This window comes from Lutra lutra, chromosome 2, assembly GCF_902655055.1.
Source record: "Lutra lutra chromosome 2, mLutLut1.2, whole genome shotgun sequence".
Lineage (NCBI taxonomy): Eukaryota > Metazoa > Chordata > Mammalia > Carnivora > Mustelidae > Lutra > Lutra lutra.
In genome coordinates this window covers 70742931-70770535 of record NC_062279.1, presented here as the reverse complement: position 1 = coordinate 70770535, position 27605 = coordinate 70742931, and the positions used below count along the sequence as shown (strand labels likewise).

At 40.8% G+C, this 27605-nt stretch overlaps 1 protein-coding gene across 3 annotated transcripts in view; it reads left to right on the top strand.

Moving 5' to 3' along the window:
- Nucleotides 1-27605, top strand: part of PALLD (palladin, cytoskeletal associated protein) — a 416923-nt gene that overhangs the window by 185826 nt on the left and 203492 nt on the right. For all 3 annotated transcript variants that reach the window (XM_047717711.1, XM_047717710.1, XM_047717713.1), the window contains exons 6-10: nucleotides 1856-1930; nucleotides 5914-6055; nucleotides 6795-6818; nucleotides 21028-21147; nucleotides 23938-24280. In XM_047717711.1, coding sequence (XP_047573667.1) covers nucleotides 1856-1930; nucleotides 5914-6055; nucleotides 6795-6818; nucleotides 21028-21147; nucleotides 23938-24280 — 704 coding nt within the window. The remainder of the gene's footprint in view (nucleotides 1-1855; nucleotides 1931-5913; nucleotides 6056-6794; nucleotides 6819-21027; nucleotides 21148-23937; nucleotides 24281-27605) is intronic.

Here is a 27605-nt window from a genome sequence, read left to right as displayed (position 1 = left end):
AAAACAGTAAAAACAAAAATTAGAACAGAAATGTTTTAATCAGATGTATGTTACTTTGCCTTTGTGCCGTGATGCATACGTTTAACTAGGACACTCACAAAAGGCTTCTCTACTCCTGCCCTTGAAATGTAAATGAATTCCTAACTGGTAAATCTGTTGTGTGACCATCACCAGCCGTCCATCTACTGAGCACCCAGGTATTTTAGTATTTGTAGTATGTGACATATACTCTTGGATATGTGGAATAGGGAAACAGTAAAGATATTTGAGTTTGTAAACTTGAAAAGAGCCAACCAGTATAATTCATTCAAAGGTGGCGTAGATGTTTCCTTTAAATCCCTAAACTAGAGTGGTACTTATAAAAATATTTCTGATTAAATCAGTGGATCTTTTTTGTTTAATATTTAAGTATTGATGAGTGGTGAGTGTTTATTAGCACCATGTTAGACTTTTCATTGGGGAAAAAAAAATACATCACCAGCCTCATTCCCAAACACTTTATAGAACTATGCATGGGAAACATGAAACATGTCATGAATGTAACACTTTATAGAACTATGCATGGGAAATGTGAAACATGTCATGAATGTGGCAGAATATGTTAAAGTATAACACAGAAGCCTAAGAGCAAGAAATATTTAAATACGTAAGCACCATAATAATGTAAACGGTACATTTAATTGGTTTAAATTCTCCAGGGACACTAAATGGAAGGACACACATTCCAGTTGTACAGGTAGGATGAGGGGCTCAGAGAAACTCTGTTGCTTTATTACTGTAAGCAATGTCATGTGAAGTTGAACACTGGGAGCCAGATTGCCTGGGTGCAAATCCCAGCTCTGCCACTTGATGTAACCTCTCTATGCCACGTTTCTTCATCTGTAAAATGAAGATAATACCATGCATCTCCCCGGACTATCCTGAGGATTCAGTGTGTGAGTGAATCCCCATATAACGCTTAGAACCGTGTCTGGCACAGACTAAACACTACGTAAGTGTTCCAATAGTCCTTGGACATATAAAGACAACAAAAATGAAACCCAGTCCTGAATCACAAACCAGTGAGAAGTTACATTACAAGGATAATGAATAACGCCCTTTACTATCCTAACATCTCTGCAACTCTGCCAACATTCTCGATGATAACTTGTGACATATTTAGACCCATGATATCAGATCACCATCATCTGGGGTTAAGAAGCTAACAATTGCTTACATAGAAGGGCATAAATCCAAAGTGTTGGAAAATAAATGATTGGAGAAAGAGACGTATTTTCCATTCACTACTCTGGAATCTTTATATTTCCCCGGAGATGAGTGCCATACAGTAAGTATTTTAGCATCTTTGTTTTTTGCACATCAAGAAAGAACAATATATTCCTTTTTAAGTTGTTTCCTGTAATCCCTTATATCAAGAAAGAATGCAGGTTAAACATAAGGTAGATGGTTGATAATTTACCCTGCACTGCCAGTAACTTGTGCTTTTAATTCCATGAATCCAGACTGTATTTAAAAATAAAATGTCTGTGAGAACTTTTGAAAAGATCCCTGTGGAAGTCCCACACACAGAAATCCATTTGGTAAGAGAATTTACAAGCTCATGGATCCCCAAGGAACTGAGGAACTTTTACCTTGAATATCCTTTTGAATAGAGAAGAGGAACAGCTGTGAAAGGAGGATGGGGAACAATGTCTGTACTGTACGTGAGCTTAGACCAGCAAAATGACAGATGGCACTATTTGCGTTCCCTCATTGCATTCAAGTGGAGCGATCCCAATAATGAAAGATTTCTTTAGCCCATCTTTTCAACAATTTATATATTGGGAATTTGATCCCTGTGTCTCTGCATTTTCAGGTCCACAGTCCAACCTCGTATCTCTGCCGACCAGATGGAGCTGCTCCTGCCTACTTTCCTCCTATTTTTACCAAGGTCTGACATCTCACGTCTCGTTCTCTCTGTTTGCTTTGGTCCTTAAGGTCCCTTCACATGGGCCTTCATGCAGCGGTCTTTAAAAATTAAAATGAACAGATCCACAGACTCTTATGGTTACCTTTGGGGCTAAATAGGTATTTATGCAACAACTGTTTTGTGAGTATCATCTGGTCAAGGGTCTGAATGGTGTGGGCGTGGTCCGTGACCTGGTAGAGCTTACTATAGAATGGGAAAGCCAAGACAGGTAGAAAAAAATGAGACAAAGAGCTGTGTAGGAAATTGCTTGGGAGAACCAGCACGTTTTAGAGAAAAAAAAAAAAAAAAAAGACAATATTCAATTTGTTCTCCAAGTTTGTGTTTTGCCTTGCCAAAGTAAATGACATCCATTTCGATAGTCAACTGCTCAACTCAGAAATGGCTCCATGTGGTGTATCTTTTTTTTTTTTTTTTTTTTTTTTGAGAAAATTACAAACCTTGATTGAAATACATCTAAAAAGGCCCAAATAAGTAAAGAGAGATTCCATGTGTGTGGACTGGAAAATCGTGAAGTCATGAGCCCCATATTAATCTCTAAATTTAATGGAGATCCAGCTGAAATTCTAATTGGTTCCTTGTTTTATTTGTTTAACGTAGAACTTAGTAAATTTGATTCTAAGAAAAAAAAGGTCTAAAAATAGCCAAGGTACTTCTGAAGAGGAAAATTAAATGCTGGTAAGGAAGGCAAGGGATTTGTCATCAGAGATGTTAAGACTTTGTAGAGTAGTTAGGATAGTATCATGCTGAACAAGACCAAACAAATGGGCAGGTGATCAGAATAGAACCCACAGACACTCCAGTATCTCCAGAAACCTGCAGATTGCTGGGTAAAGAATGAGTTCTTCAGTAGAGGTTTAAAAAAAAAAAATTAAATTGGACTCCTACTTCACACTTTTTACAAAAATCTAGGCAAAGTAAATGAAAGACAAACGAGAAAAAGCAAATCCATAAAATTTTGCAAGGCAGTAGGGAAGAGCATCTTGTTTTTCTTCTTGTAGGGGATGATTTTTTTTCCTTCCAAGCCAGACTGGATCCCGCTTTATTAAAGGTCATTTTGTAAGCAGGGTATTTAGTGTAAGACACTGGCAACAAATGATAACATTTGAGAACAACTTTCAAGCACCAAAAAAACCAAACCCCCAAAAAACAATAAAACCTGACAGAATGTGATACCACTGTAGTTGTCCATGAAGTTCTCCTCTAATCTGCTGAGAACAGCAGATGTCCCCACAGTGTGGGTAATTCAGCTGTTGTGTGGTTTTAGAGCTTCTCAAAGACCACTTCACCAGATCATTACCAGGAAGTCTGTGCTACGTGAAGGTGATTTGGGGGTACGGTACCAATACACCTCTTGATTTAAGCAAATCGAGAGGTCGTGAGATTTTGCTTTCCCTCCCCTCAGGGCTTCCCCACAGTGGCCTGGCAGATGGTGATATTACAGAACTCCTCCTGGGCACTAAGAGAAAGCCTCAAAACTAGACCTAAAACCTCTTTCCTCCATTGCATCCCAGCTCCTGAGGCATTGATATTCAATTAGCGGTATATCCCTTCCCCCAGAAGAAAACCGTGAAACATAGTGTGTGCAAACTCCACAGCTTAGTAAAAAGAAAAGTGAAACATAATTCTGTATTTTTATAAAGGTTGATTTAAAAAAAAAAGAATCACAAACTGTAGAGTGATGGGCAGCACAGAGCATATCTCACTGGGCATTTCCAGTGCCTTCTACCTTCTGTGTCTAGACCGTAGATCATCTCTGATCTCCGCAGAATTGCTTCCTTCCTTCCTGGCCTTGGCTTTCCCCTTTGTCCTGTGGGCCTCTTCCCTCCCTGCTTTGCTGGGTCCTTTTGGGCCTGGACTTTGGTTTTGGAGGGGCAGGTTTAGAAGATAAATCTGCTCATCTCCTTTGTAACTCAAAGTAGCCTTCACTTTGTCACCCTTAGCATCTTTTATTTGGTCTTTCTCTCGGGCATGATGGTGACAGTGAATGTCAGTCAGGTGGGCATTGCTGGTCTAATAGGTACCCTCACCTGTTTCCTCATACTACTCTGTAAAGATTTCCCGGTTTCACAGCTGGTCAGAGGCAGAGCCCGCGCCTCTGTCTGTGGGCCATGAGGCTTAGCTGGGGCAGCAGAGCTGGTATGGGACTGTGGGACTAGGGGCAGTAGGGACACATGGGAGATGAGAGAGCAACTAGTCTTATATGGCCTTTCTTTCTAAGTAGTTCAGCCCCTTAAAGGAATCACAATATCAGGTGGGCTTGATATATGGATCCTAAAACCCTCAGGGTCCCCCAGTTCTGCCCTGAGTGGATGATGTAGATTGCTAAGCGCAACTTCTGTAGGTTGGCTCTTAGTCTCCTTCAGGGTTCCGCCTTGTGTCCCTGAAGATTCTCCTAATGGCTCATTCCACTTAGCTGTGGCTTCTCTCAAGATGAAAAAGTTTGCTCTGGGTGGAGTCCTATTTTAATCCTGTGAAGTTTTGCTTCAGATCCTTGGTATCTACCCATTTTCTCTCTGACTTTCAAGCCTTTGAACAAAACACACAATCCTAAGAATAAATCAAACTTCCTGGCTTGTCTAGGAAGTGTTTAATAATTAATCTACACAACCTGGGCCCTGTGAGTGACACTTTTCCTGCTCTGATCCACTAAGTTAGCTCTTCTCTAGACCCAGTCACAAAATAAAAAAGTCAATTTAGAACCAGAGATTTTCTACATTTAAAAATAAGGAGACAATGTAATCAGAAGTAGTTAATAAATCTTAACCTTTTCACTTAAAAAAAGGCATTTTGTTAACTACCCAGCTTATTATCAAATGCCTTCTCAGACTTAACATTAGCCTTTCATAGTTCTTCCGCCAACAGCACTGACTGAGAATTTCCTTAGTGCTCTGCCACACTCACTGCAGATCATTTGCTCTGACATTTGTTTTTTCCCAGCACACGTTTGTTGTCCCTTCAGATAATCTTAAATAACTGAACAAAACCAGTAAAGACCACACACTTCTTAATGTGGATTTGTTTGCTTTTGGTTGACATGTAGGTGAATGACTCTGTCATATCTGAATTACTTTAAGAGTTCTCCATCCACCTAGGTAAGATCTCATACTCTCAAGTCAGAAGTTGAAAAAGTCAAAAAGTTGAAGTCAGCCCCATTGCTAAGTAATCCCGGAGGAGGAAGGTAGGGGGAGGATAACTGTGAGGGGACTATTAATCTTTTGATATTTAATAACAAGTATTAAAGCTTTACCTCTTTGCATCTGTGCAGACAAATTAATTTCTAATCTGTTGCCCTGTAAAAATTTACTGGTCTGGACTTGGAATAGGGTCAGGGGTAACAAGGGTAATTGCAAGGGAAGAGGAAATGAAGGTCACGAAGGGAGAAGTACTGTGGGTTTTATTATTTTACTCAGAACTTCAAAATGAGAAAGTCCCCAAGCTTCTTATCTTAATAAACCTGACATAGGAAGCTCATTGGCAGAAGTGGGGGTGAGGGAGTACATGAAAAGGTTGGGGCATGTACAAACAAATTATGCCTTTTTTCCTCTTCCTGTCTGGTTTTCCCAGGAATCTACGTTCATATGGAATATAATTGTTTTAGGAAGTCTGCATTCCACCAGCTAACTCTTCAGTGTAGATAGAGAAAGGCAACAGGCATTGCCATAAAATTCCATAAATATGAAAGTGTCAGTAAATTTGCAGACAGACCCAAAAGGTCCACAGGCCCAGTGGTAGCCCTTACTGATCTCATTACAGGGAGATTATGGAAAGCTAACGATTGATGGATTTCAAGGTGTCTATTTTTACTTGACTTAGTGGTAATTATTTTATGATGCAAGTTTTGCATTTTTTTTTTCCCTCTAAGATTTGCAAGCTTTACTTTCTGTTGTGAAATTGTGTAAGAGTGAACCAAAGTCTAATGGGGAGTGTCTTCCTTGAATTTTTAGGAACTGCAAAACATAGCAGCATCCGAGGGTCAGGTGGTGGTCCTGGAGTGCCGGGTCCGAGGAGCACCCCCTTTGCAGGTCAAGTGGTTCCGACAAGGGAGTGAAATTCAAGACTCTCCAGATTTCAGAATTCTACAGAAAAGTAAGGAGAGGTGCCCATTCTCCCACATCCATCCATTTTCTTCTCTCAAGCTTCAGGAAAACCAAGAAGGACTTAGTCTTTCAAGATGAATTGATTTTTTAAAAAAGACTTTTATTTATTTGCCAGAGAGTGAGAGAGGGAACACAAGCAGAGGGAGTGAGAGAGGGAGAAGCAGGCTTCCTACTGAGCAGGGAGCCTGACGTGGGGCTCGATCCCAGGACCTTGGGATCATAACCTGCCCCAAAGCTAGATGCTTAATGACTGAGTCACCCAGGGGCCCTTAGCAGAAATGATTTTTATTTTCGAAGAGAGGTGAGACTGGGTAATCGGCAGATAAGTGGGGTCCGGCAAATTAAAGCCATGGTGGTCACTTGTTAACCCCTTTGAAAGTTTGATAAGAGCTCTATGTTCCTTCTTCAGGAAGAAATGTTACATACATTTGAACTCAAAGTTGGCCAAATGATCTTAGGAGGTTTACAAGCCTCCTATAAGCCCTTCTATGAATCATGGTTTAAAACACTTTCCAGTGTAAGCTGTAACTGGAATTTGGGTTTCTGTATTTATAGCAATATAAATGGATCTATTATCACTCTATCTTTTGTATTATGGAGTTCCCTATATCCTGCAGACATGTCCTGGACAAAGTAAGAGAGAAAGATAGGTAGGTTTCTTATTAATGGAACCCCATTCTAATACTCCGTTTTGATTTATTTTTTTTTTTTTCTCATGTGGCAAAAAGAACCTAGATCTACAGCTGAACCTGGTAAGATACTCTTTTTTTTTCCCCCTTTGGTAGTGTATCTTTTGGGTTTCAATACTTCTTTGTTTCAATTTTAAAGCCATAAGCAGAACAATGTTTTTGCAGTTCCCTGGAAATACAAAACCCCCTTAAAGACAATATCTTCTTTATCATGGGGTCTGTACACTCCATTTTATACCAGCTTCTTTATTAGTAAAACATTAAGTTTCATTCAGACAAGAAGGTCAACCTCAGTGACTTAAGGCTTTTTTAAAATGTAGTCTTTTCTGTTCAGAAAGCAAACCAAGCTCATGATGAAAAAACATGCTCCTAAAATTCTAGTAGAAAAGAACCATCTGCCACATACTTCTGCTGACCAAAACCTACTAATGTCTCGACCCTCCAGTTTAGAAATGTGTCTTACATGAGAGCGTTCCAAAGATGTAAGCAAGGCTGACCACTGGCGTTTCTCATTTATGTCCCCTGCGCTGCAACCTTGGACTATTCTACAAGCATGAAGAAAGTCGTCTTGCCCTAGGAGCTCTCTTAATGACCAGGTCACATGGCGTCATCAAAGAGCTATGTTATCTAGGAGCCCCAGGTCTGACTGGTCCCCTGCTCCAGACTTCTTGTATACTTGTGACTCCCCATGAACTACAACAGTGTTTGCAAAAGAAACAAAAATTTTTGTCTGTGCATTTCATAGGACATCCTCCTCGAGACTCACTTCCTTTGCGTTTCTCCCATCAGGAAAATGACCAGTTTCACAGACTCCTTAGCAAAAGATAGAAAAACTGATTTGTGCCTCTGCCTCGGGGTTGAGCAGGCTCTGCCATTACGTCTCTTAGGAGCCAAGGTTCTGCTCTGTCCCTTCTTGGGGAACTTAAAGGTTCTCTGTGAGCTACTGCAGGTCTGATGACCATAGTTCGTCCTGAACTTTCATAGCTGAGCATTGGGCCATTAAAAGTAGGGTGTGATCCTTTTAGGATCCTAAGTTTAAAAGATGCTGAGTAGCATCCTCAAAGAACAATGGGGTTTGATCTACTGCCTTCTTGTCATGATTAAAACTAGAACATGTTGTCCCATCTAATGTGTTAGTCACCACATTGAATACTGTAGTCACTTTCCAAAATATGGAAATAGACAATTTCATATTTTGTCTGTGATAGGTCTTCACATAAAATTGCATAATCCTAGCTCCCTTATAACATGGAACTTCAGAAATTTCAGTCTACTGCATGAGCCCACAGGAGGGTAGCAATATAAAAGCACCTGCATATCTTAGCAATATGAAAGTTTCTCCTCCCAGTGTTTGCTGAATTTTCTTATTTTTTTCCTTTCAGTTCGATCTGAAAGCATTTAAGAAAACAGACTCTTCCTTTCCAACTATAATAGTAGAATATGCTGAAAACACATATTTCTTGGTACAGAACTATGTCAACCAAATCTGTCAATATGGGGCAGGGGCGGGGAAATTTGTATACGGGCAGGAGCTATTACAAACAAAACACAGCTAGTTTTCTCTGATCTTTGATGATTACTCTATAATTATATTTACCATAATACTAGAATTGGTTCTTTGTCTTTAATAATGGAGCATCAAAATTCTCTCTTTCAGGAAATCTACAATTGGCATGTAGTGTTAAAGTTCTAGATCATATTTCTTAAAAGTTTAAACACATGAATGGCTATTTGAGTGACTGCTTATGTGAACTGTTATGAGTGAGAATTTCAGAACAAGCCAATGTTAAAACATATTTGTATTAAAACAATGTCTTGGCATGCCTGATTATTATTATACTAGATAGGATTATGATTTCTTTTATTAGTAGCCAGATGTTTTCCTTACATTGACCTTGAAGTTGACTGTTGACATGATTGGGGGAAAAAACAAGATATATTTTGAACTGTGTACTTTCCTTAAGTGACCTGATTGACTATTTTATCCATTAGGCCACTGAACTTATTCAGCCATATAAAATGGATCTGGCTTCCCTGAAAGCTTCCCTGGTAGTTTTTTAGCCACTGTTAAGTGGAAAGGACAAAAACAGACATGACTATAATACATCGGAGGAAAGAGATAAATTTTATAAGACTAGGCCAAGTGATGTTTTCCAATGCTAAAACATAAATAGCTTTTGAAATTCAGGAACATATTTAAGCATTCGGATTTCATTACCCTCTCTTCCTACTCTCTTCTAGTCCTCTGACACTTTCACTCTTGTTCTCTCCTCACTGCCTGGTGCTCACTTGGCCGCTCTCTCCCCACCTCCTCTCTCTCTTAATCTCTCTTTTCATCTCTCCTTTCCCCTCCTTCCTTCTTTTTATCTCTTTACTCTTCTTCCTTTTTTAAAAATGTGTAAGATGTGTTGAAGCTCTAGAAATAAAGTTGAAATTCACTAGTACCTAGCTGTAGCCCCATTAGGGATTAGATATTAAGATAAAGAAGGACCTAGCTGATTCTCTCCTAATGCATTTGAGAAACTGAAACAGGTTTTTCTTGTTACTGCTGTGTTGTATCTGTCTAATGTGTTTTACACTCCCTTCTCTGTCTAGACAGAAGTCAGCTTGCATCACAAATCTTTTCAGACTGTTTTGTGAATTAATAGCTAGTCAGCTTACTTAAGACCAACATCCGTTTGTCATATTACCTGCTCTGGCCTCTTTCTTTGACGTTCTGACTTTATACTGATTGAATCCTTCAAAGACTAGTCTGGGGCGGGGGTGGTACGGAGGCACAGAACACTCATTTGACAGCTGTTAATACTCAGTCCCTTACTCAGCTGTCTGGAAGCAGCCACAAACTGTATTGAGTTACTTCTATAGCATTGTCTAATGGCGTACAAAATTAAAAATACTGTGTCTTGCTGACCGGGAAATTATACATATAAAAATACAGTGCCTTGTACTTTCAGTATGAATCTCTGCTAACCAGTGCCGCCCGTCATCTTAGATCTTAGATCCCCGAGTCAATGTTCTGATTCTTTGATTCAGAACGTGAAGTTAATTATACTTGTTAAACGCAGTAAGGTGCCAAGTTGTAGGAGAGCGATGGTAAGGATGCTTGAGATCCCAATAGACTGTCCGTAGCTCAAAGCGTAATGCAAGTCCAGGTTCAGAGGGTAGGCTAAACAAACATGGGTTGTGTGAAGCCTGCGGTTCTCGAACCTGGGGCAGCACACCAAATCGACAGACGTGCTGTCGTGTTTGATGTTTTTGATGCAAACACAGTGATACTCAACATCTGATGGATACAACTACTAACTTGGAAACAGTTCAGAGTTTCAACTTCAGAGCACTCTACATTCTTCTCTATGACATCTTATTTTGAAATTGAGTTTTTGATGTGTATGTGTTGATAAAAATCAAGTGCCATGTGAAAATCAATGTGGAACGTGACATGATGCTGGCTGGGCTCCATCTGATCTCGAGTTCTGCAGTAAGCACAGATGTGTGTGTTCATTAGTTAGTAATTGTGGTTATTTAATTTATTTTATTTATATTTATATATATAATATATATTATTATTTATTATTTAATTTATTACTTAATTTAAGAATAAAATAACTTTAATTTATATTTTTGTTTTGCAAATAGTAACTAACTTGTTAAGATCTAAAAACTTACACGTTCTTTCAAAATAACTAAATACATGAAGCTCTTGGGTCTATCTTTTGACTGAGGAGCATCACAAACTATTACTGAGATGCTTAGGGTCCCGCAGACTAAGAAACTTTGGTTTGATCTCTGGGGAGAGAGGGGACGCCTCAAGACCCATTTGAGAGTATACAAAAAAGAAAATTGAGTGACTCTTATAATTCCAAATTCTCAGTGCTCCTACTCCCAGGCATCTTCTGAACTGACCTTTTGTAGTGCAGGCCTCGGAACATTTCCTCGCCTGCCAGAGCCTGAAGGACTCCTTTCTGGGCAATCTGAACATCCTAGGAGAAAGAAAAATCGATACATGTGATACGGGAGTTTCTCCAATAAAGAGGCCATCCACATTACCATAGTGGGAAGGCCAGAGTTGGCAAGCTCCTCTGTCTTGCTCAGAGCTTCCAGTTAACTCAGAACCATGTCAGACAAAAAGAGAGAAAAGACCTCTGAAGAAACATCTGTCATGGGTGATCCAGAAGAAAAGAAGCAACTCCCTTGAAAAGCAACTTGGATAAAACAGACTTGCAGAGAGAAGAAAATGTAAAAGCAAAACAACACTCCTCACAGATAAGAGAATTAGAACATCCAAGAAGTAAAAATTAAAAAGATTTCAGAAGAGGGGAGGAATATTTGGAAAACAAAAAGTTCTTCGAATGAAAAGTTGGTAGCAGAAATAAAAGCTGAGGAACTGTCCCACAAAATAGGGCAGAAAGACAAAAAGGAATATAAGAGGACAAAGGTAAAAAAAAAATTAGACTATGCTGGAAAACCTGCTTAAGTAGACTACACATGTATAATTGGGATTCCAGGAGAGAGAACAAAGGAGGGGGAGAGATTATCAATGAAATAATATTTTTAATTCTCCAAACTGAAAGATACCCAGTTTCCAAATTGAAAGGATTCACTGCATACACAGTGGGTGAAAATAAATTCACAGCAGTGTACGTTGTGAAATTCAGAATATGCAGGACAAGGAGATGATTCTGCCAGTGTCCAAGGGAGAAAACATCAAGTCACATAAAACCACCAAGATCAGAATGACTTAGAACTTCTCAGTAGTCAGGCTAGACACAAAGAGATGGTGAAGCAAAGCCTTTAAAATTCTGAAGTGAAATTACTTCCAACTAAGAATCCTATACCCTGCTGGGCGCCTGGGTGGCTCAGTGGATTAGGCCTCTGCCTTAGGCTCAGGTCGTGATCTCCGGGTCCTGGGATCGAGTCCCTTAGGCTCAGGTCGTGATCTCTGGGTCCTGGGATCGAGTCCTGCGTCGGGCTCTCTGCTAGACAGGGAGCCTGCTTCCTCCTCTCTCTCTCTCTTTCTCTCTCTCTCTCTCTCTCTCTGCCTGCCTCTCTGCCTGCTTGTCATCTCTCTCTGTCAAATAAAGAAAATCTTAAAAAAAAAAAAGAAAGAAAATGAGAATCCTATACCCTGCTAAACCTTCCATTCTATATGAAGATGTAGTCAGTAGTTTGGTGACTTGCAAGGTCTTGGAGGTTTTCCTTCACAACTCTTTATATAGGATGTGCTCGACCACTGGTGAAGAATTCACCTAGGAAGAGCCGCATTCACCTAGAATTCACCTAGAAAGAGGTACAAGAAGCAGGAGATCCAGTACAGGCAAGAGCCAAAGGGAGCCCGCAGGAGGGTAACAGCTGTGCATCGGGGTGGAGTAGTGTGTTGCAAGAGACAGACACATGGACATTTTCATCACGAAGAGCTCATTGCCACTGCTTTGTCCTTTACCCTGATGACGGAATGGCAGTGTAGTAAGCCTGACCCAAATTCTCTTTTCTCTTGGCCTTTCATGCTCTCTGCTCCCTGCCCTGCCTCCTGACTCAGCTAAGAACTTTAATTTCATCCCCCCACCCCATTCTGACTTGATCTGGTGCTGAGATTTGGAGGCTGGCCACACTGAACTAAACAAAGCATGGGGACCTACTCCACCAGCTATTCCTGCTGCCTGTGCAGTTCCTGCCCACACTTGGCCCAGCCAGACCTCCCCACCGAGGTGAGCCCTAGGCTTCCCAGACTTGCTCATGACCCTGTCTGCTGATTACTTCTGTGGGGGCTTTTGTGAACTCACAGGGAAGCTGAAGCCCATTTATACCCCAAGATAGTTCCTGTGAACTTTCTCAAACAGTGACAAGTTTGTCTTTTCTTTATGCTTATGACTCAATTTTTTTTTTAAAAGATTTTATTTATTTATTTATTTATTTGAAAGGCAGAGATCACAAGGAGGCAGAGAGGCAGGCAGAGAGAGAGAGAGGGAAGCCGGCTCCCTGCTGAGCAGAGAACCTGATGCGGGACTCGATCCCAGGACCCCGAGATCTTGACCTGAGCTGAAGGCAGCGGCTTAACCCACTGAGCCACCCAGGCGCCCCTATGACTCAATGTTTTAAAACTAAACACATTTTTATTTTATTTTATTTTTATTTATTTGTCAGAGAGAGAGAGGGAGAGAGAGCAAGCACAGGCAGACAGAATGGCAGGCAGAGGCAGAGGGAGAAGCAGGCTCCCTGACGAGCAAGGAGCCTGATGTGGGACTCGATCCCAGGACTCTGGGATCATGACCTGAGCCGAAGGCAGCTGCTTAACCAACTGAGCCACCCAGGCGTCCCGAAACTAAACACATTTTTTTGAAGAATACATATGTAGTAAACATAATGAAAATCAGAAAACTGGTTATCTCAAAAGGAGAAGAGGAAAAAAGATTAAATTGGGGGCATTTCTAAAGCTTTGGTAATATTTTATTTCTTAGACTTGATGGCTGCACAGTAGTTTGTTTTACTCCTTTAACTGTGCATTTAAAATATCTTCTATATAAGATAGTTAGCAACTGTAAAAAAATCCTTCTGAAAATTTATGCAAACATTATATTTGCCCATACTGAATCTCATTTTATTGATTTTAATCTTTTTTTTAAAAGATTTTATTTATTTATTTGACAGAGAGAGGGATCACAAGTCGGCAGAGAGGCAAAGAGAGAGGGGGAAGCAGGCTCCCTGCTGAGCAGAGAGCCCTATCTGGGTCTCCATCCCAGGACACTGAGATCATGACCTGAGCCAAACGCAGAGGCTTTAACCCACTGAGCCACCCAGGCACCCCTCATTTTATTGATTTTAGTCCAGATTCTTTTTTTATCAGTGGTGTTAGACAAACCATGCGGTTTGGGAGGTAAAAGCTGAATTTCTTTTTAGTTAGGCTAGACCCCAAAGAGGGGAAAAAAAAATAAGGGCTGTGAAGAAAAGCATTTATAAAAATGTTCCCTTATTACCCAAAGGACCTACTAGTATTATCCTTGCTGCCTCATCATTTTATGAGGTTTGGCAAACGAAATTATTTATATTTAACCAAGTGTTAAATACATAAAAACTTTGAATGAAACTCAAGGTTGAATTCTGAGATATATTTATATGATTAAGTAATTTTTAAGTAAATATTAAAAAAACAACTTATCACCAGCAAAAATAGTTCATAATTTATTAACTTATTACATGCCATCAAAACTTTTCACTTAGGAAAAAAGTGGATTAAAATGTATCATAGAGTTATTGATAACTTTAAATATTTTCCATTTTCTAAAACGGACAGTTTTTAAATATAGATAAGTCTCTAACTGCCTTTATTTGACATAAGCAGTCATCCCTTGGTTTCCATTTCTCACCAAAATGCATTTTACAGATGTCTTAAAGGGCTTTGTTCAAATAAGATGCTACCGGATGAGAATGTATTATTACAACCTAGCTCATCTCTTTTCCTCGTGGCTGTCTTCATTTTTATAATGTCAGAACCATATGAGCCATGGTGGAAGCTACTGTCAGTTTGTGATGACATTTTCCCAGAGAAGAAGAGCTGAACAACCCTTGGGGCACTCTATCTGGAACAGATTTTATCTAGTACAAATCCCTGAGACGTAGCAGTGCATGGGGACCACTAGAACAGCCCAGTGCTTTGCTTTTCTTTTGTTGTTCTGAGAGTTTGTAGCCTTTTCTACATGTTTCGTCAGCCATAGACTCTGTACATGACTGTGCTTTTATGCAATAAGAGTATTTCTGGGGCGCCTGGGTGGCTCAGTGGGTTAAGCCGCTGCCTTCGGCTCAGGTCATGATCTCAGGGTCCTGGGATCGAGGCCCGCATCGGGCTCTCTGCTCAGCAGGGAGCCTGCTTCCCTCTCTCTCTTTCTCTGCCTGCCTCTCCATCTGCTTGTGATCTCTCTCTGTCAAATAAATAAATAAAATATTGGAAAAAAAAAAAGAGTATTTCTGAAAACTCATATAAAATGAGTTTTGCTCAATCAAATTGGAAAAATCTTTTTGTAAAGCTAATGTTTACTTTTTCCCTGCATTCTGAATTTCATCCATACATTTCTTCAAAAGTATTTATGGGGAGCCTGTGGTGTAAGAGAGGCTGACAGCATACCCATGAACAGAACAAATGCTTCCTGCTTTCACAGAGGCCAGAGTTGAGGGCCCAGAACTGAACAGACATTATACAATAAATTATTTATAGGTGTGAGTGCTGTCTCCAAGCAAAGTCTGCCATCCTAAGATTACAGTACAGGTAGTGGATCTGACCAAGTCTAACCAAAAAAGACTTCTCTGAGGAAGTCACATTCGGGTGGACATGTCAGGTGGAAGGCTTAGAGACAGAAAGGTCTGTGGCTTTGCAAGGAGCAGCCCAAGAGCCAGAGTGCCCAAAGCTCCAAATGAAAGAAGGAGAGAGGCACAAAAGGAACCTGGCAAGTAGCAGCCACCTGATCATTGGCTGTGGTTCTGTGACCATGGTGAGGATTTGTAATCTCTCCTCAGAGTCAAGGAAGGATGTGGCCATGAAAAAATTTCCATTCTCAAAGGGGCCTTCTGGTTTAGAAGGGGCAACTGTATATATAAGCTCAGGGTTTTTAAAAATGGCATAACCAGGAATCCCCAAATCATAGATAACATAAGAAGGAACTTTAAGATTGTCAAGATTATCACTCCAAAACTGCTTTACGCCATCCCTGCTACATAAGGGTTTATCCTTTTTCTGAATGTAGGTTTCAAGGCACAGAATTCGGTCTGTGTCTACAGTTAGGGCATCCTCAGGTACTGAAGTGGTGATGATTTCTCCAAGTGTCTCCAGAAACTCCATCTTTTCAGGTATGGAGGATCCAAGGTTGGGAGACCTTTCCTGAGAGAGAGCACCAGGCGCTGGGGAGAGATTGAGGGACTCAGACAGGAAGCACCTAGGTGCTGCTGAAAGCCAGGAAGGCTTCCTGGCTCCCAGCAGCATCTGCTACAGGGAACAGTGGTGACCAGCCTCTGCCTGGAGCCCATCTCTCAGAGGACAGCCAGGATATAAGGGTCTGTTTCCCCAAATCTCAAAAGATTAGGCTGTTCATTCCTTCTGATACCAATATGTCCACATTTCAAGCCCTATTCCAGGATATCTTGTATCTCTGAGGACGCACAGCACATCTCCTCTGCAGATGTATTTCCTATTAAATTACTTGGATAGTGAGAGTAATTAAAATTTTCAGATTCAGGAAACTCATTGTTTGTCATCTTAAATCTTTCTTTGCCTCATTTCACACTGAGTTCCTTGTGTCTTGAACTAGAAAAAAATACATAACAACTAGAGCGGCTTTGTCCTTTGGATGGGGGTATGGAGAAGAAAAGCTTGCTCATGGGAGGCAGGATGACTATTTCAGCATTTTGACTTTATCATTAATTATTCATGACCTTGAGAGAACCACTTTGGATCTCACCTGAAGAAAGGTGAGATTTGGGCTAGTCAGTCTCTAAAATCCCTTACAGTAGTGATGTTCTAAGTTTTGCCCTTCTCTGGTTAAATACACTTAACTCCTCCTATAACTATATGTACTCAATTAAAAAATTCCCAGTCCCTTGTCCCTTTCCAGATAATCCTCACTTTCCAATGGTTTAATCTTACGTGAAGCTCCAACATGAATTATTTCCACACTTTTATCTTCCTCTTCAGTTGGAAGGCCAAGAGCTGTGTACAGTACAGTCAAGAACACACAGGATAACCTCATGCTCTCTATTATCCTATTGTTTTCCTTCTGGTCAGTGAACTTTTTAAGCACATAATAATTGTGTACTTCAAATGTATCCGTGTCTCTCGGAAGAATAAACATTGTTAAAATGTCTATACTGCCTAGAGCAATCTATACTTTTAATGCCATTCCGATCAAAATTCCACTGGTATTTTTCAAAGAGCTGGAGCAAATAATCCTAAAATTTGTATGGAATCAGAAGAGACCCTGAATTGCTAAGGAAATGTTGAAAAACAAAAATAAAACTGGTGGCATCATGTTACCTGATTTCAAGCTTTACTACAAAGCTGTGATCACCAAGACAGCATGGTACTGGCATAAAAACAGACACATAGACCAGTGGAACAGAGTAGAAAACCCAGATATGGACCATCAACTCTATGGTCAAATCATCTTCGACAAAGCAGGGGAAAATATACAGTGGAAAAAAGTCTCTTCAATACATGGTGCTGGGAAAACTGGACAGCTATATGTAGAAGAATGAAACTCGACCATTCTCTTTCACCATACACAAAGATAAACTCGAAATGGATAAAAGACCTCAATGTGAGGCAGGAATCCATCAAAATCCTAGAGAGAACATAGGCAGTAACCTCTTTGATATCAGCTGCAGCAACTTCTTTCAAGATACGTCTCCAAAGGCAAAGGAAACAAAAGCGAAAATGAACTTTTGGGACTTCATCAAGATCAAAAGTTTCTGCACAGCAAAGGAAACAGTCAATAAAACAAAGAGGCAACCCACAGGATGGGAGAAGATATTTGCAAATGACAGCACAGACAAAAGGTTGATATCCAGGATCTATAAAGAACTTCTCAAACTCAACACACACAAAACAGATAATCATATCAAAAAAATGGGCAGAAGATATGAACAGACACTTCTCCAATGAAGACATACAAATGGCTATCAGACACATGAAAAAATGTTCATCATCACTAGCCATCAGGGAGATTCAAATTAAAACCACATTGAGATGCCATCTTACACCAGTTAGAATGGCCAAAATTAGCAAGACAGGAAACAACGTGTGTTGGAGAGGATGTGGAGAAAGGGGAACCCTCTTACACCGTTGGTGGGAATGCAAGTTGGTGCAGCCACTTTGGAGTACAGTGTGGAGATTCCTCAAGAAATTAAAAATAGAGCTTCCCTATGACCCTGCCATTGCACTACTGGGTATTTACCCCAAAGATACAGATGTAGTGAAAAGAAGGGCCATCTGTACCCCAATGTTTATAGCAGCAATGGCCACAGTCGCCAAACTGTGGAAAGAACCAAGATGCCCTTCAACGTATGAATGGATAAGGAAGATGTGGTCTGTATATACTATGGAGTATTATGCCTCCCTCAGAATGACGAATACCCAACTTTTGTAGCAACATGGACAGGACTGGAAGAGATTATGCCGAGTGAAATAAGTCAAGCAGAGAGAGTCAATTATCATATGGTTTCACTTATTTGTGGAGCGTAACAAATAACATGGAGGACATGGGGAGATGGAGAGGAGAAGGGAGTTGGGGGAAATTGGAAGGGGAGGTGAACCATAAGAGACTATGGACTCTGAAAAACAACCTGAGGGTGTTGAAGGGGCGGGGGGTGGGAGGTTGGGGGAACCAGGTAGTGGGTATTTAGGGAGGGCATGGATTGCATGGAGCACTGGGTGTGGTGCAAAAACAATGAATACTATTAACGCTGAAAAGAAAAAAAAAAGTATCCATGTCTCTCAAATCTTCACTGATTGAGATGAGGGTGAGCAGAGGTGACCATGCCCCATTACACCACAGCTCATTTTATAGGACATAGTCATAATTTGAGCATGATTTCTAAAATACATTATTGAAATGATAAAACATAGTATATAACCTATGTTTGGAATTTGAATAAATAATTTTTTCCTTGTGCTACTATTAACACTATAGCATTGGAAGTAAATATTCTGCTAATATTGAACCCAGTTGGCTTTTGTTTTTACCTGGGTAAAAACTGAGAAAGCCAGAAAACTCTGTAGTGTTATCCATATAAATCTACGTTTACACTGGGTATACCAAATGTGTCTTTTAAAGGTCTGCTTTGATTGCAAAATTTCAAAAATGTATATTACTCAGTGGTGAGACATAAAATGAGCCATCAAAGTCAGCTTGTCTTGGGTCTTAGGAGGCCAGATGTCACCATATATAAAGCTACCTGCTATAGTTTAACCAAGTGTGGTCACATTATATTACTCCCAAAAGTATTCCAGTGAATTGTGGAAAAGCTAGAGTCAAATATTAGCCAATATTTTTCACAATTTCCAGCACAGGAAGTCTTCAGGGATCCCATATATTCAAAAAGAGAAAATAATGTTATTTGAAACAAAGTGACAACATTATTAAGAACTTAAAGTAACTTGTAATTAAATAAGTGCCAATGAATGGAATTCACAAAGGGAGTATAAAGGAAGACTTTTCATTTTATACTTTATGGTGCATTTATGTTTATTACTTTTATTTGCATTTTAAAAATGAGATATTTAAAGATTCTTTTAATAAAAACTTTTTCTTTTATAAGGTAGCACTTTTAACCCACAGCTGGTACATTTTCTTCTAGTGTTTAAACCATAAAATATGCTTTGAGACAAATTTAACAATTTTGGTTACTGATAGTTGAATTGAAGGAAGAGACATTATTGTACAAATCTGGAAAGTTTGCCCTCAGCAGCTGTCAGAGAAGGAGGTTGGTAGAGAAGCATTTTCTCTTCTCCATTTGTATCAGTTTTTGCTGCACAATACAGCTCCCCCTAAATGAGTGGCAGTAGCCATTTGTTCCTGTTCTGTGGATCAGCCATTTGGTTTGGCCTCATCTGGGCAGTTCTATGGTCTGTGTCAGGTTTAGCCAACCTCAGCTGGACTAACAATGTGGCTGAGGTCAACCTCGAGGTTGGCTGGGAATGAGTTAATCTAGGCTGCTCTCTGTTGGAACCGTTGACCTCTGCTCTATGTAGCTCTTCCTCCAGTGACCAGCACAGCCTTATTCACCTTTGAGCTCAGGATCCCAAGAGGTGGACCAGGAGTGAGCAAGGTCCTTTGAGGACCCCTGACCAGCCTCATTTCTACTGCATTCTAGGTTAAAGCAACTTACAAGGCCAATGAGCTAAACTTCAGGGGATGGGGTAATAGATTGTGCCACTTGATGGAAGGAGTTGCCAAGTCACATTACACACATCCCTACTCTGTGGATGCCATTTTGCAAAAAGTCTACAATGCAAAATCCTTATGCTGTCCACATAATATGGGAGTAATCAATAGAGTGTCTTTATGGGAATCAAAAATATACATCACTTCTCTTAACATTTGCTAATATCTATTTTACTGGCAAGATATAGATAATTATTCAATGTAAAAATAGTACACTCTAGATCTAGATTTTTAATGCTAACAGTTTCTATTTACTGGCAACAAAGCATTTACTATGTGCCAGGCAGTGTCTCCAAACAGTGTCTAACCTATCACAAAAAGAGGTGGTTGTTAGGAGTGTGGAGTCGGGAGGTTGACTTGGCTTAAATTCTGCTCTTACCACTTGTTAGCTATGTCACTTGTGAAAACAATTAGCCTTATTGCACTGCAGTTTCCTGTCTATGAGATGGGCTAATAATAATACATCTAAATTTTAAGGTTAACAAAAGGATTCAGTCTATTTTCAGTGCTGGTAACTGTACTCAGTGCCTGATGAGAGCTTTCTAAGAACCAGCTATTATCACGGTCATGGCCATCGTCCCCCACTGTGACCCTGTGATGGCTAATTTTATGAGGCATGAGTAATACAAACCCTATAGGTAGGTTCTGTTATTTTCTCCATTTTACAGATAAGAACACTGATGTTCGGGGAGCTTGACTAAAGTCACAGAAGCACAATGTGGCAGGACCCTTACTCAAGCTGGTTCTGGAGACTGGGCTTTCCACGCTCTATAGCACACCATGGCTACACTGTAACGGTAGCTTCCACAATAGTGGCCTGCAGCCCCAGCACTGACGTGTTTTGTTCTTTCCCCCACCACTGTCAGCATTTCAGAGAAGGTTGCTTTTCCCTGTTCATTGCTTTTCACTTGAGCAGACATAAAAGGCAGCTGCATTGTAGTTGAACGAACTTCCACATGGGCTCAACTGAATGAGGCCAGAGGAGAAGGGAGCTGGTGTCTACTGAGCAACTTTCCCATGCCAGGTCCCAAGATACACACTTGGCAAACATCTCTTTTCATCTTCATAGATAACCCCATTAGGTACCTATTGTCGTCATTCTATAGATGAGGAAGCCAGGGTTGAGCTCACCTCAGGCGGGAAGGACAGGTCTGACGCCAAAGCTTTGGCCACTATGCTGAACTGCTAATTCAGTGTAAAGAAAGTCTATTGTGAATACTTTGTAAAGAGACTGCATAGTAATTGTTACCTGATTTGCCTGTTTTAGAAAGACAGAGGCTCTGACCTCTTCAAGGTGACCTCGTGCATGGTGTCACTCTGATGAGTTATTCTGTTCTCTTCCCTTCCAGAGGAGATCTGTACCCTAGTTATCGCTGAGACCTTCCCCGAAGATGCGGGGATCTTTACGTGCTCAGCAAGAAATGACTATGGATCAGTAACCAGCACCGCCCAGCTGATTGTCACCTCAGGTATGTGAAGAGTATAAAAATGGACTGGGTTCTGTTCCCTAGCACTCAGCGTGTGGTTCATCCCAGCACACAGAACTACCTTAGAGTAGAGCTCAGCCTTTAGGAATGCTTGCTGCCCCTCTAGGAGTTATCCTAACAACCAGCGTCTCCTCATGAAACAAAGGCTTTGGGGGAGGGAGAGTGGAAGTGGAGATGAAAAACAGCAAGATAATGACAGTGTAGCAGCGGAACACACATGGGGCTATTTTCTAAGGCATGTGACTTGGTCTTGGAAACAATGGATCCGGTTTCCTAACATCATGCTAACCCAGAATCATGCTGCCAGCAGAGAGCCCCTCTGCACCAGAGGAGCGGTCGCTGTTCTCAGCAGTGCCAGCTGAAGCACTGGGACTTGTACAAATAAGTCCTCGTTTAAGCCACGATGGAAACTTCTGAAAAAGTAATACAAGATAAACTAATGTAACTTGGAGAAGCCAAAAAAGCCTTAGAAATCAAATTTCATTGAAAATGGGATGTAGGGGCGCCTGGGTGGCTCAGTGGGTTAAGCTACTACCTTCGGCTCAGGTCATGATCTCAGGGTCCTGGGATCGAGTCCCGCATCAGGCTCTCTGCTCAGCAGGGAACCTGCTTCCCTCTCTCTCTCTCTCTCTGCCTGCCTCTCTGCCTACTTGTGATCTCTCTCTGTCAAATAAATAAATAAAATCTTTAAAAAAAAAAAAGAAAATGGGATGTAACTCTGATATGAAAAACTAAAGCAGTATAAGCAGTGTATTATACTATTAAAGCCAATATTCATAACTATTTGGATTTTTTTTAAAGATTTTTTATTTACTTGAGAGAGAGAGACAGAGCTTAATTTTGGGGGTGGGCAGAGGGAGAGAATCTCAAGCAGACTCCCCGCTGAGCAGGGAGCCTACTCTCAGGACCCTGAGATCATGACCTGAGCTGAAATCAAGAGTCAGACGTTTAACTGACTGAGCCACCCAGGCCCCACTGGATTTTTTTTTTTTTTTTTTTTTTTTTTTTAGCTCAGAAATGTACCACTAGCAAGCACAACCTGAAACAGCTTTTTCCCTTTATTTTCTTTTAACTTTAGTTGACTATTTTCTGCTATTACTAATTAGCTTTACTTGAGCTTACTTTTATTGACTCATCACTATTATTTACTTGAGAATAGTTCTTAAAATAGTGCTTGGACCATTATGTGCCTGGCACATAATGCTTACAGTGGGGAATCAAGACATGGGATGGGCCGTGGCTGCATGAGACAGTCTTGGGGAGAACAACCGAACTGTACTTTCATCTCTCTGGGAGAGTGAGAAGTTGGTGCTAGGTGGCAGCAGAGGCACAAACAAGACTGGCTTAAGGACATTAGAATGGACATTGTAAATGCTTTTTCGTCTTAATTAAGAAAAGAAAGGTAAAGTTCCCTGGATTGCTGATATGAATTAGATGCTCTGGTGCCATGACTGGAGCTGAAGGGCAGCAAGGATCCCATGTTCAATTCAGAGGTGGCTGAGACCGTCCCATCAAATGAGCATCATGGTAGTGGGGTGCTTCAACAATGCAGCCAAAACTCTGTGCTCTAAACATCGATGTGGCCAAGACTGGCATGCAGTATTTACCATTTTCATCTGCGGTACCTCTGCTGTGGGCCCGGCGTAATCAACAAGTAGTCTTTGAGTTTTCAGTTGACCTCAGTAAGCATTTTTTAGTACATTCCAGGAGCTCTGTTGGGCTCTGGGCAAGGTGAGGAATCCAGGGACGACAGGATCTTTTTTTTTTTTTTTTTTTTTTTAAAGATTTTATTTATTTGTCAGAGAGAGAGAGGAGAGCGAGCGAGCACAGGCAGACAGAATGGCAGGCAGAGGCAGAGGGAGAAGCAGGCTCCCCACCAAGCAAGGAGCCCGATGTGGGACTCGATCCCAGGACGCTGGGATCATGACCTGAGCCGAAGGGGGACGACAGGATCTTATCTCAAGATGCTTTCAGTTTGTTGAGAATTAACGAGTCAGTTTCCTTTGTACTGAATTACAGCCATGACAGTTATCTGAATTGGAAAAACATTATAGATGAGATCATAAGACATTTTACTTAAGTTCAGAATTCTTTCTTAGATTTAAATAGAATTAATATCCACTGCCTACCCCATAAAGTGTGTATCCTTTGATCAATGAGGCACAGGTAGGAGGTTCATTCGGATCCACGGGATGCAATGTGAGCAAATAAAGCAATATTGGTTGATACTATCTGTGTGGTCATTTTTTTTTTTTTAAACCAACTTCTGTGTTTAGATCTTATGTGAAATTTTTTTTTTTTTAAAGGCCAGAGCAGAATTTATTTATTTATTTGACAGACAGAGATACAAGTACGTAGAGAGGCAGACAGAGAGAAGAGGAAGCAGGCTCCCTGCTGAGCAGAGAGCCCAACATGGGGCTTGATCCCAGGACCCTGGGATCATGACCTGAGCCGAAGGCAGAGGCTTTAACCCACTGAGCCACCCAGGCACCCCTTATGTGAAATTTTTTAATGAATTGGTAGCTGGTCTCCCTGTTTGTGGGCCCAATCAGGAAATGAAATAGGTAGAAACTAGTTTGGGACAACCAGACCTTTCAGCCGGCTTTGCTTGTGCATCATATGAGAGAGCAAAGAGTTCCCTTTTCTTTAACAACTTAAACTGTGTTTAACAAGAAGAGGGCACAAGGGATTCTCAGGTAGTCTTTGGCAGCATGAAAATAACAGTTGAACTATAACATCTTATTATTTTTTCCTTTCCCCCGCCTTCCTTAGCCAACACTGAAAACTGTAACTATGACTCAGTGGGAGAATCCAACAATGATAACTTCCAGCACTTTCCACCTCCCCCTCCAATCTTGGAGGCGAACTCCTTTGAGTTGGCATCAAAGAAACCGTCTGAGGTCCAGCAGGTGAATAGCCCTGAGTTAGGGCTCAACATGGCAGCCCTTCAAATGCAGTTCAGTTCTGCTGAGCGGGAAACAAACGGAGTCCATCCCAGCCATGGAGTAAACGGACTGATTAATGGCAAAGCTAACAGTAATCAATCTCTTCCAACACCAGCTGTCCTACTTTCACCCATTAAGGAGCCACCCCCTCTGCTTGCCAAGCCAAAACTGTGAGTACTTCTGCATGGTTTTATAATACTTTCCATACCCCTGCTAAATTGCCTTTCCGGCCAGGGAAAACCTGCCTGGACTCAGCTGCATGTCAGGTTTCCTTTTCTGCGGGCAAGCCATCCCCGGTGGGTGTGACCTTGTTAACAAGGTGGGGGTGGGTGTCCTTCAAAAATATAAAAGATGCCTAGAAATAAAGAAGGAAAATGAGAAGCTTGGTTAAATCTACCCTTTGCTAAAGGCTCTAACTGGTTTCATCTGTACAAATACCTGTTCATGGTGTGGCCTTCCAATGTATAGCAAGGATGTAGCCACTCCCCAGAGGTGATGGGAAAGGAAACCAACTTTGAGCTCACTCTTAATGTTTTAAATATATGTCATATATCTAAATATTTTATATCTAAATGTTTTAAATATAAGAATAAATAAGATTTAACTGTATCTAAAGGTTTTAAATATAAGAATCAGTAGGGAAATCTGATAGAGGTAATCCTGGGAAGACGGAAAGGCTGAGGATGGAAATTCAGTGTGCACAACCTGAGGAGGGCAGTGAAACCAGAGATAACCAGGCCCCTCAGGAAGAAGAGCGCCCCTCACCACACAGCCTACTTGGCTTTGGAATTCCATAGAACTACTTATTTCCATGAATACCACCTTCGTATTTGATACCCATTATTTTCTTAGGATGATAAACCTCACATGAGCGGTTTCCGTTGGCACCACACAGCCGGGAGTTGTTATGAATGGAACCATTACAATGTCAGAGCGCGGCAGAAATCAGTTAACTCAATAGGTTCTATCATAGCACAACAGACCTTGAATTACTGCCCTGACAGAGGTCGGTGGAGATGTCAGAGTCCTATAAAATGTATACATACTCCATGAGGTCACGTTTCCATGAGCATGAATTTGCCAGAATCTAGGAGTTATTGTTTCCCCAGGATTGAACAGCCTACTCTCGTCTCTCTGTCATCAGCTTGTTTGTTAGAAATGTTAGAATGTGGAAGATATTTTCAATTAGAATATCTTGCATTTGTACGTCACTTTGTTTACTAAGGATTTCATGAGCCTGATTAGACTAATCAAATAAATCAGCCTCACGAATGTCTTCAGTTAGCGAATGGGCAGACAGTTTTAGAAGAATAAACTTTTGGACAATCTTGTGTTGTAGTTTCCAAATCTATTTCTTAATACCCTGCACTTAATTTTACTTATCAGTCAAGCTTGGTTTTCAGGCAGCGGGGTTCCTGGGTATGTATCCAGTGGTCTGAGAGATACCAGGTGAACACTGAACACCTGTGCCCAGCTCCACTGAGACACTTGGGCAGGTAAAACGAGCGAAGAAGTGGCAGCCTTACAAGACAATTATACCCTAGTAGCTCCAATTCATAAAATTAATTACCCCTGCTGACTCCTTTTAGCTTTGTATTTTGAATATGTATTTGTAGTGCTTTTATTGAAACGAGGGACCTGCTCTCCCCTCTCCCCTGGAGGACTTTTAATGATGAGGACTTGACTATGCTCTTGATTAAATGAAGTGTATCCACCGTAATGGCTGTCATAAATTGGATATAAATCACAGGAGAGCAAACACGAGGAGCTGTGAACAGGCATTTACCGCCCTTCTTATCTCGGGACTTTCAGCAGCTCGTCAGCTCATGGCTGTGCTTTGCGGAGATGCTGGTGTGTGTGTGATAGAGGCTGGGTGTGTCTGCAAAAGAGAACAGTTCTGTGTTTAATGAGGAGGAGGAGCTTCAGGGTACCTGGTGGCTGAGCCGGTTGAGCGTCTGACTCTTGATTTCGGCTGAGGTCATGATCTCAGGGCTGTGAGATCAAGCCCCCAAGTCAGCAGGCTCCTCGCTCAGCAGGAATCTGCTTGAGATTTTCTCTCTCCTCTCTTTGCATCTCCCCCAGCTTATGCTCCCACCCCACACTCTCTCACTCTCTCTCAAATAAATCAACCTTAAGAAAGAAAAAAAAGATGAGTAACTTAAGTACAAATTTAAAGAGTAACACTGTGATTTTCAATACAATATAATATAAGGTAGAGGAAAAATGGACCTTGGTGTTTAATGTCCATATAAAGGGGTTACTCCCTGCTTCATGAGAAAATTTAGGGAAAGGAAAAGCACCTAATTGCAAAATCTGATAGCTCAGAAATAACATTACTTGTACCACTGTTTTACCACTGTTTTTTTTTTTCCCAAGTCTTTATGTGCTTAAATATATCAGTAGAGCATCACTTAATTTTTTTTTATATTCTATTATTATCTGCTGTTTACTAGGTGGAAAATAAAATATGTGATGATGCTTTCAAAATACATATTTTAAAGTGTTCTTACTGGTTTGGTCTGATTTTCACTCCTTTACTCTGTTCTCATGGTCTTTTCTGAAGAGGTTTTTCATTATTTTAAAAATGGTATCCATTGATAGAGGAGTGCTCTATCATTCCATGGAATGAAATCTGCAGTAATTCAGGATGGCCTTGAAGTTACGGGCGAGGACCGCAGGCAACTGCCAGGTACAATTCTTACACGTGTCTATTTCTTTTCTGACGTTGGGGAGAAAATGAGATTTTGCCTCTTATTGTTGGCAGTGAAAAAGTATGCATCGCTCTAATCTTTCTGCATGAGCCTGTGATTTTATTCCCTTTCATGAAAGGAGAGGCTTATATTTGGGGAATTTATGATGTTTCATTCTTCTGAATCATTTGTAATCAAACAAATAGGAAACAATTAGGAGGGGGAAAATCGTGGGAATTAAAACACTTACTCCTAGAATAAATTGACCCAAAAATCATATTTGACTTGTCAGATTCCTGAGGAAAAATCTCTTTGCATTTTTTGTCTCAATAGTTCCAATACTGATTGTGAGAAGAAAAAAAAAAAAATCAAAGACTAAAGTGGAAAGATAGAAATGTCATGAATTCTTTTATTTAGCAAAGTCCCGCACTGATCCCTTGTAACCCAACTGAAGTCCTCACCAAGAGCCTTGCAGACCCTCCCAGACCTCCAGCTGAGTCTGCCCTACCTGCCTGAGGGTAGGTTTCCTGGCGTGGTGTCTTGTCCGCATCCACTTCAGTTTCTGCATCTCTGTGTCTTTGTCTCAGATCCTGTCCCTCAACTGTAAGTTTAACACGTTTCAATATAGGCCATTCAGTAAGTGCCAGATGCTAGGCACCCTGGATTTGTGGCATAACTTTACCACTTGCCGTGGGAGCAGAAGTGCGCTTAGAACACTACCCAGGAAGAAAAATTCATAAATGAGAGTTATTTGTGTGGCTTAGTGTCTGATACTCAAAATCTTTTAGCACAGTGTGAAGAAAAG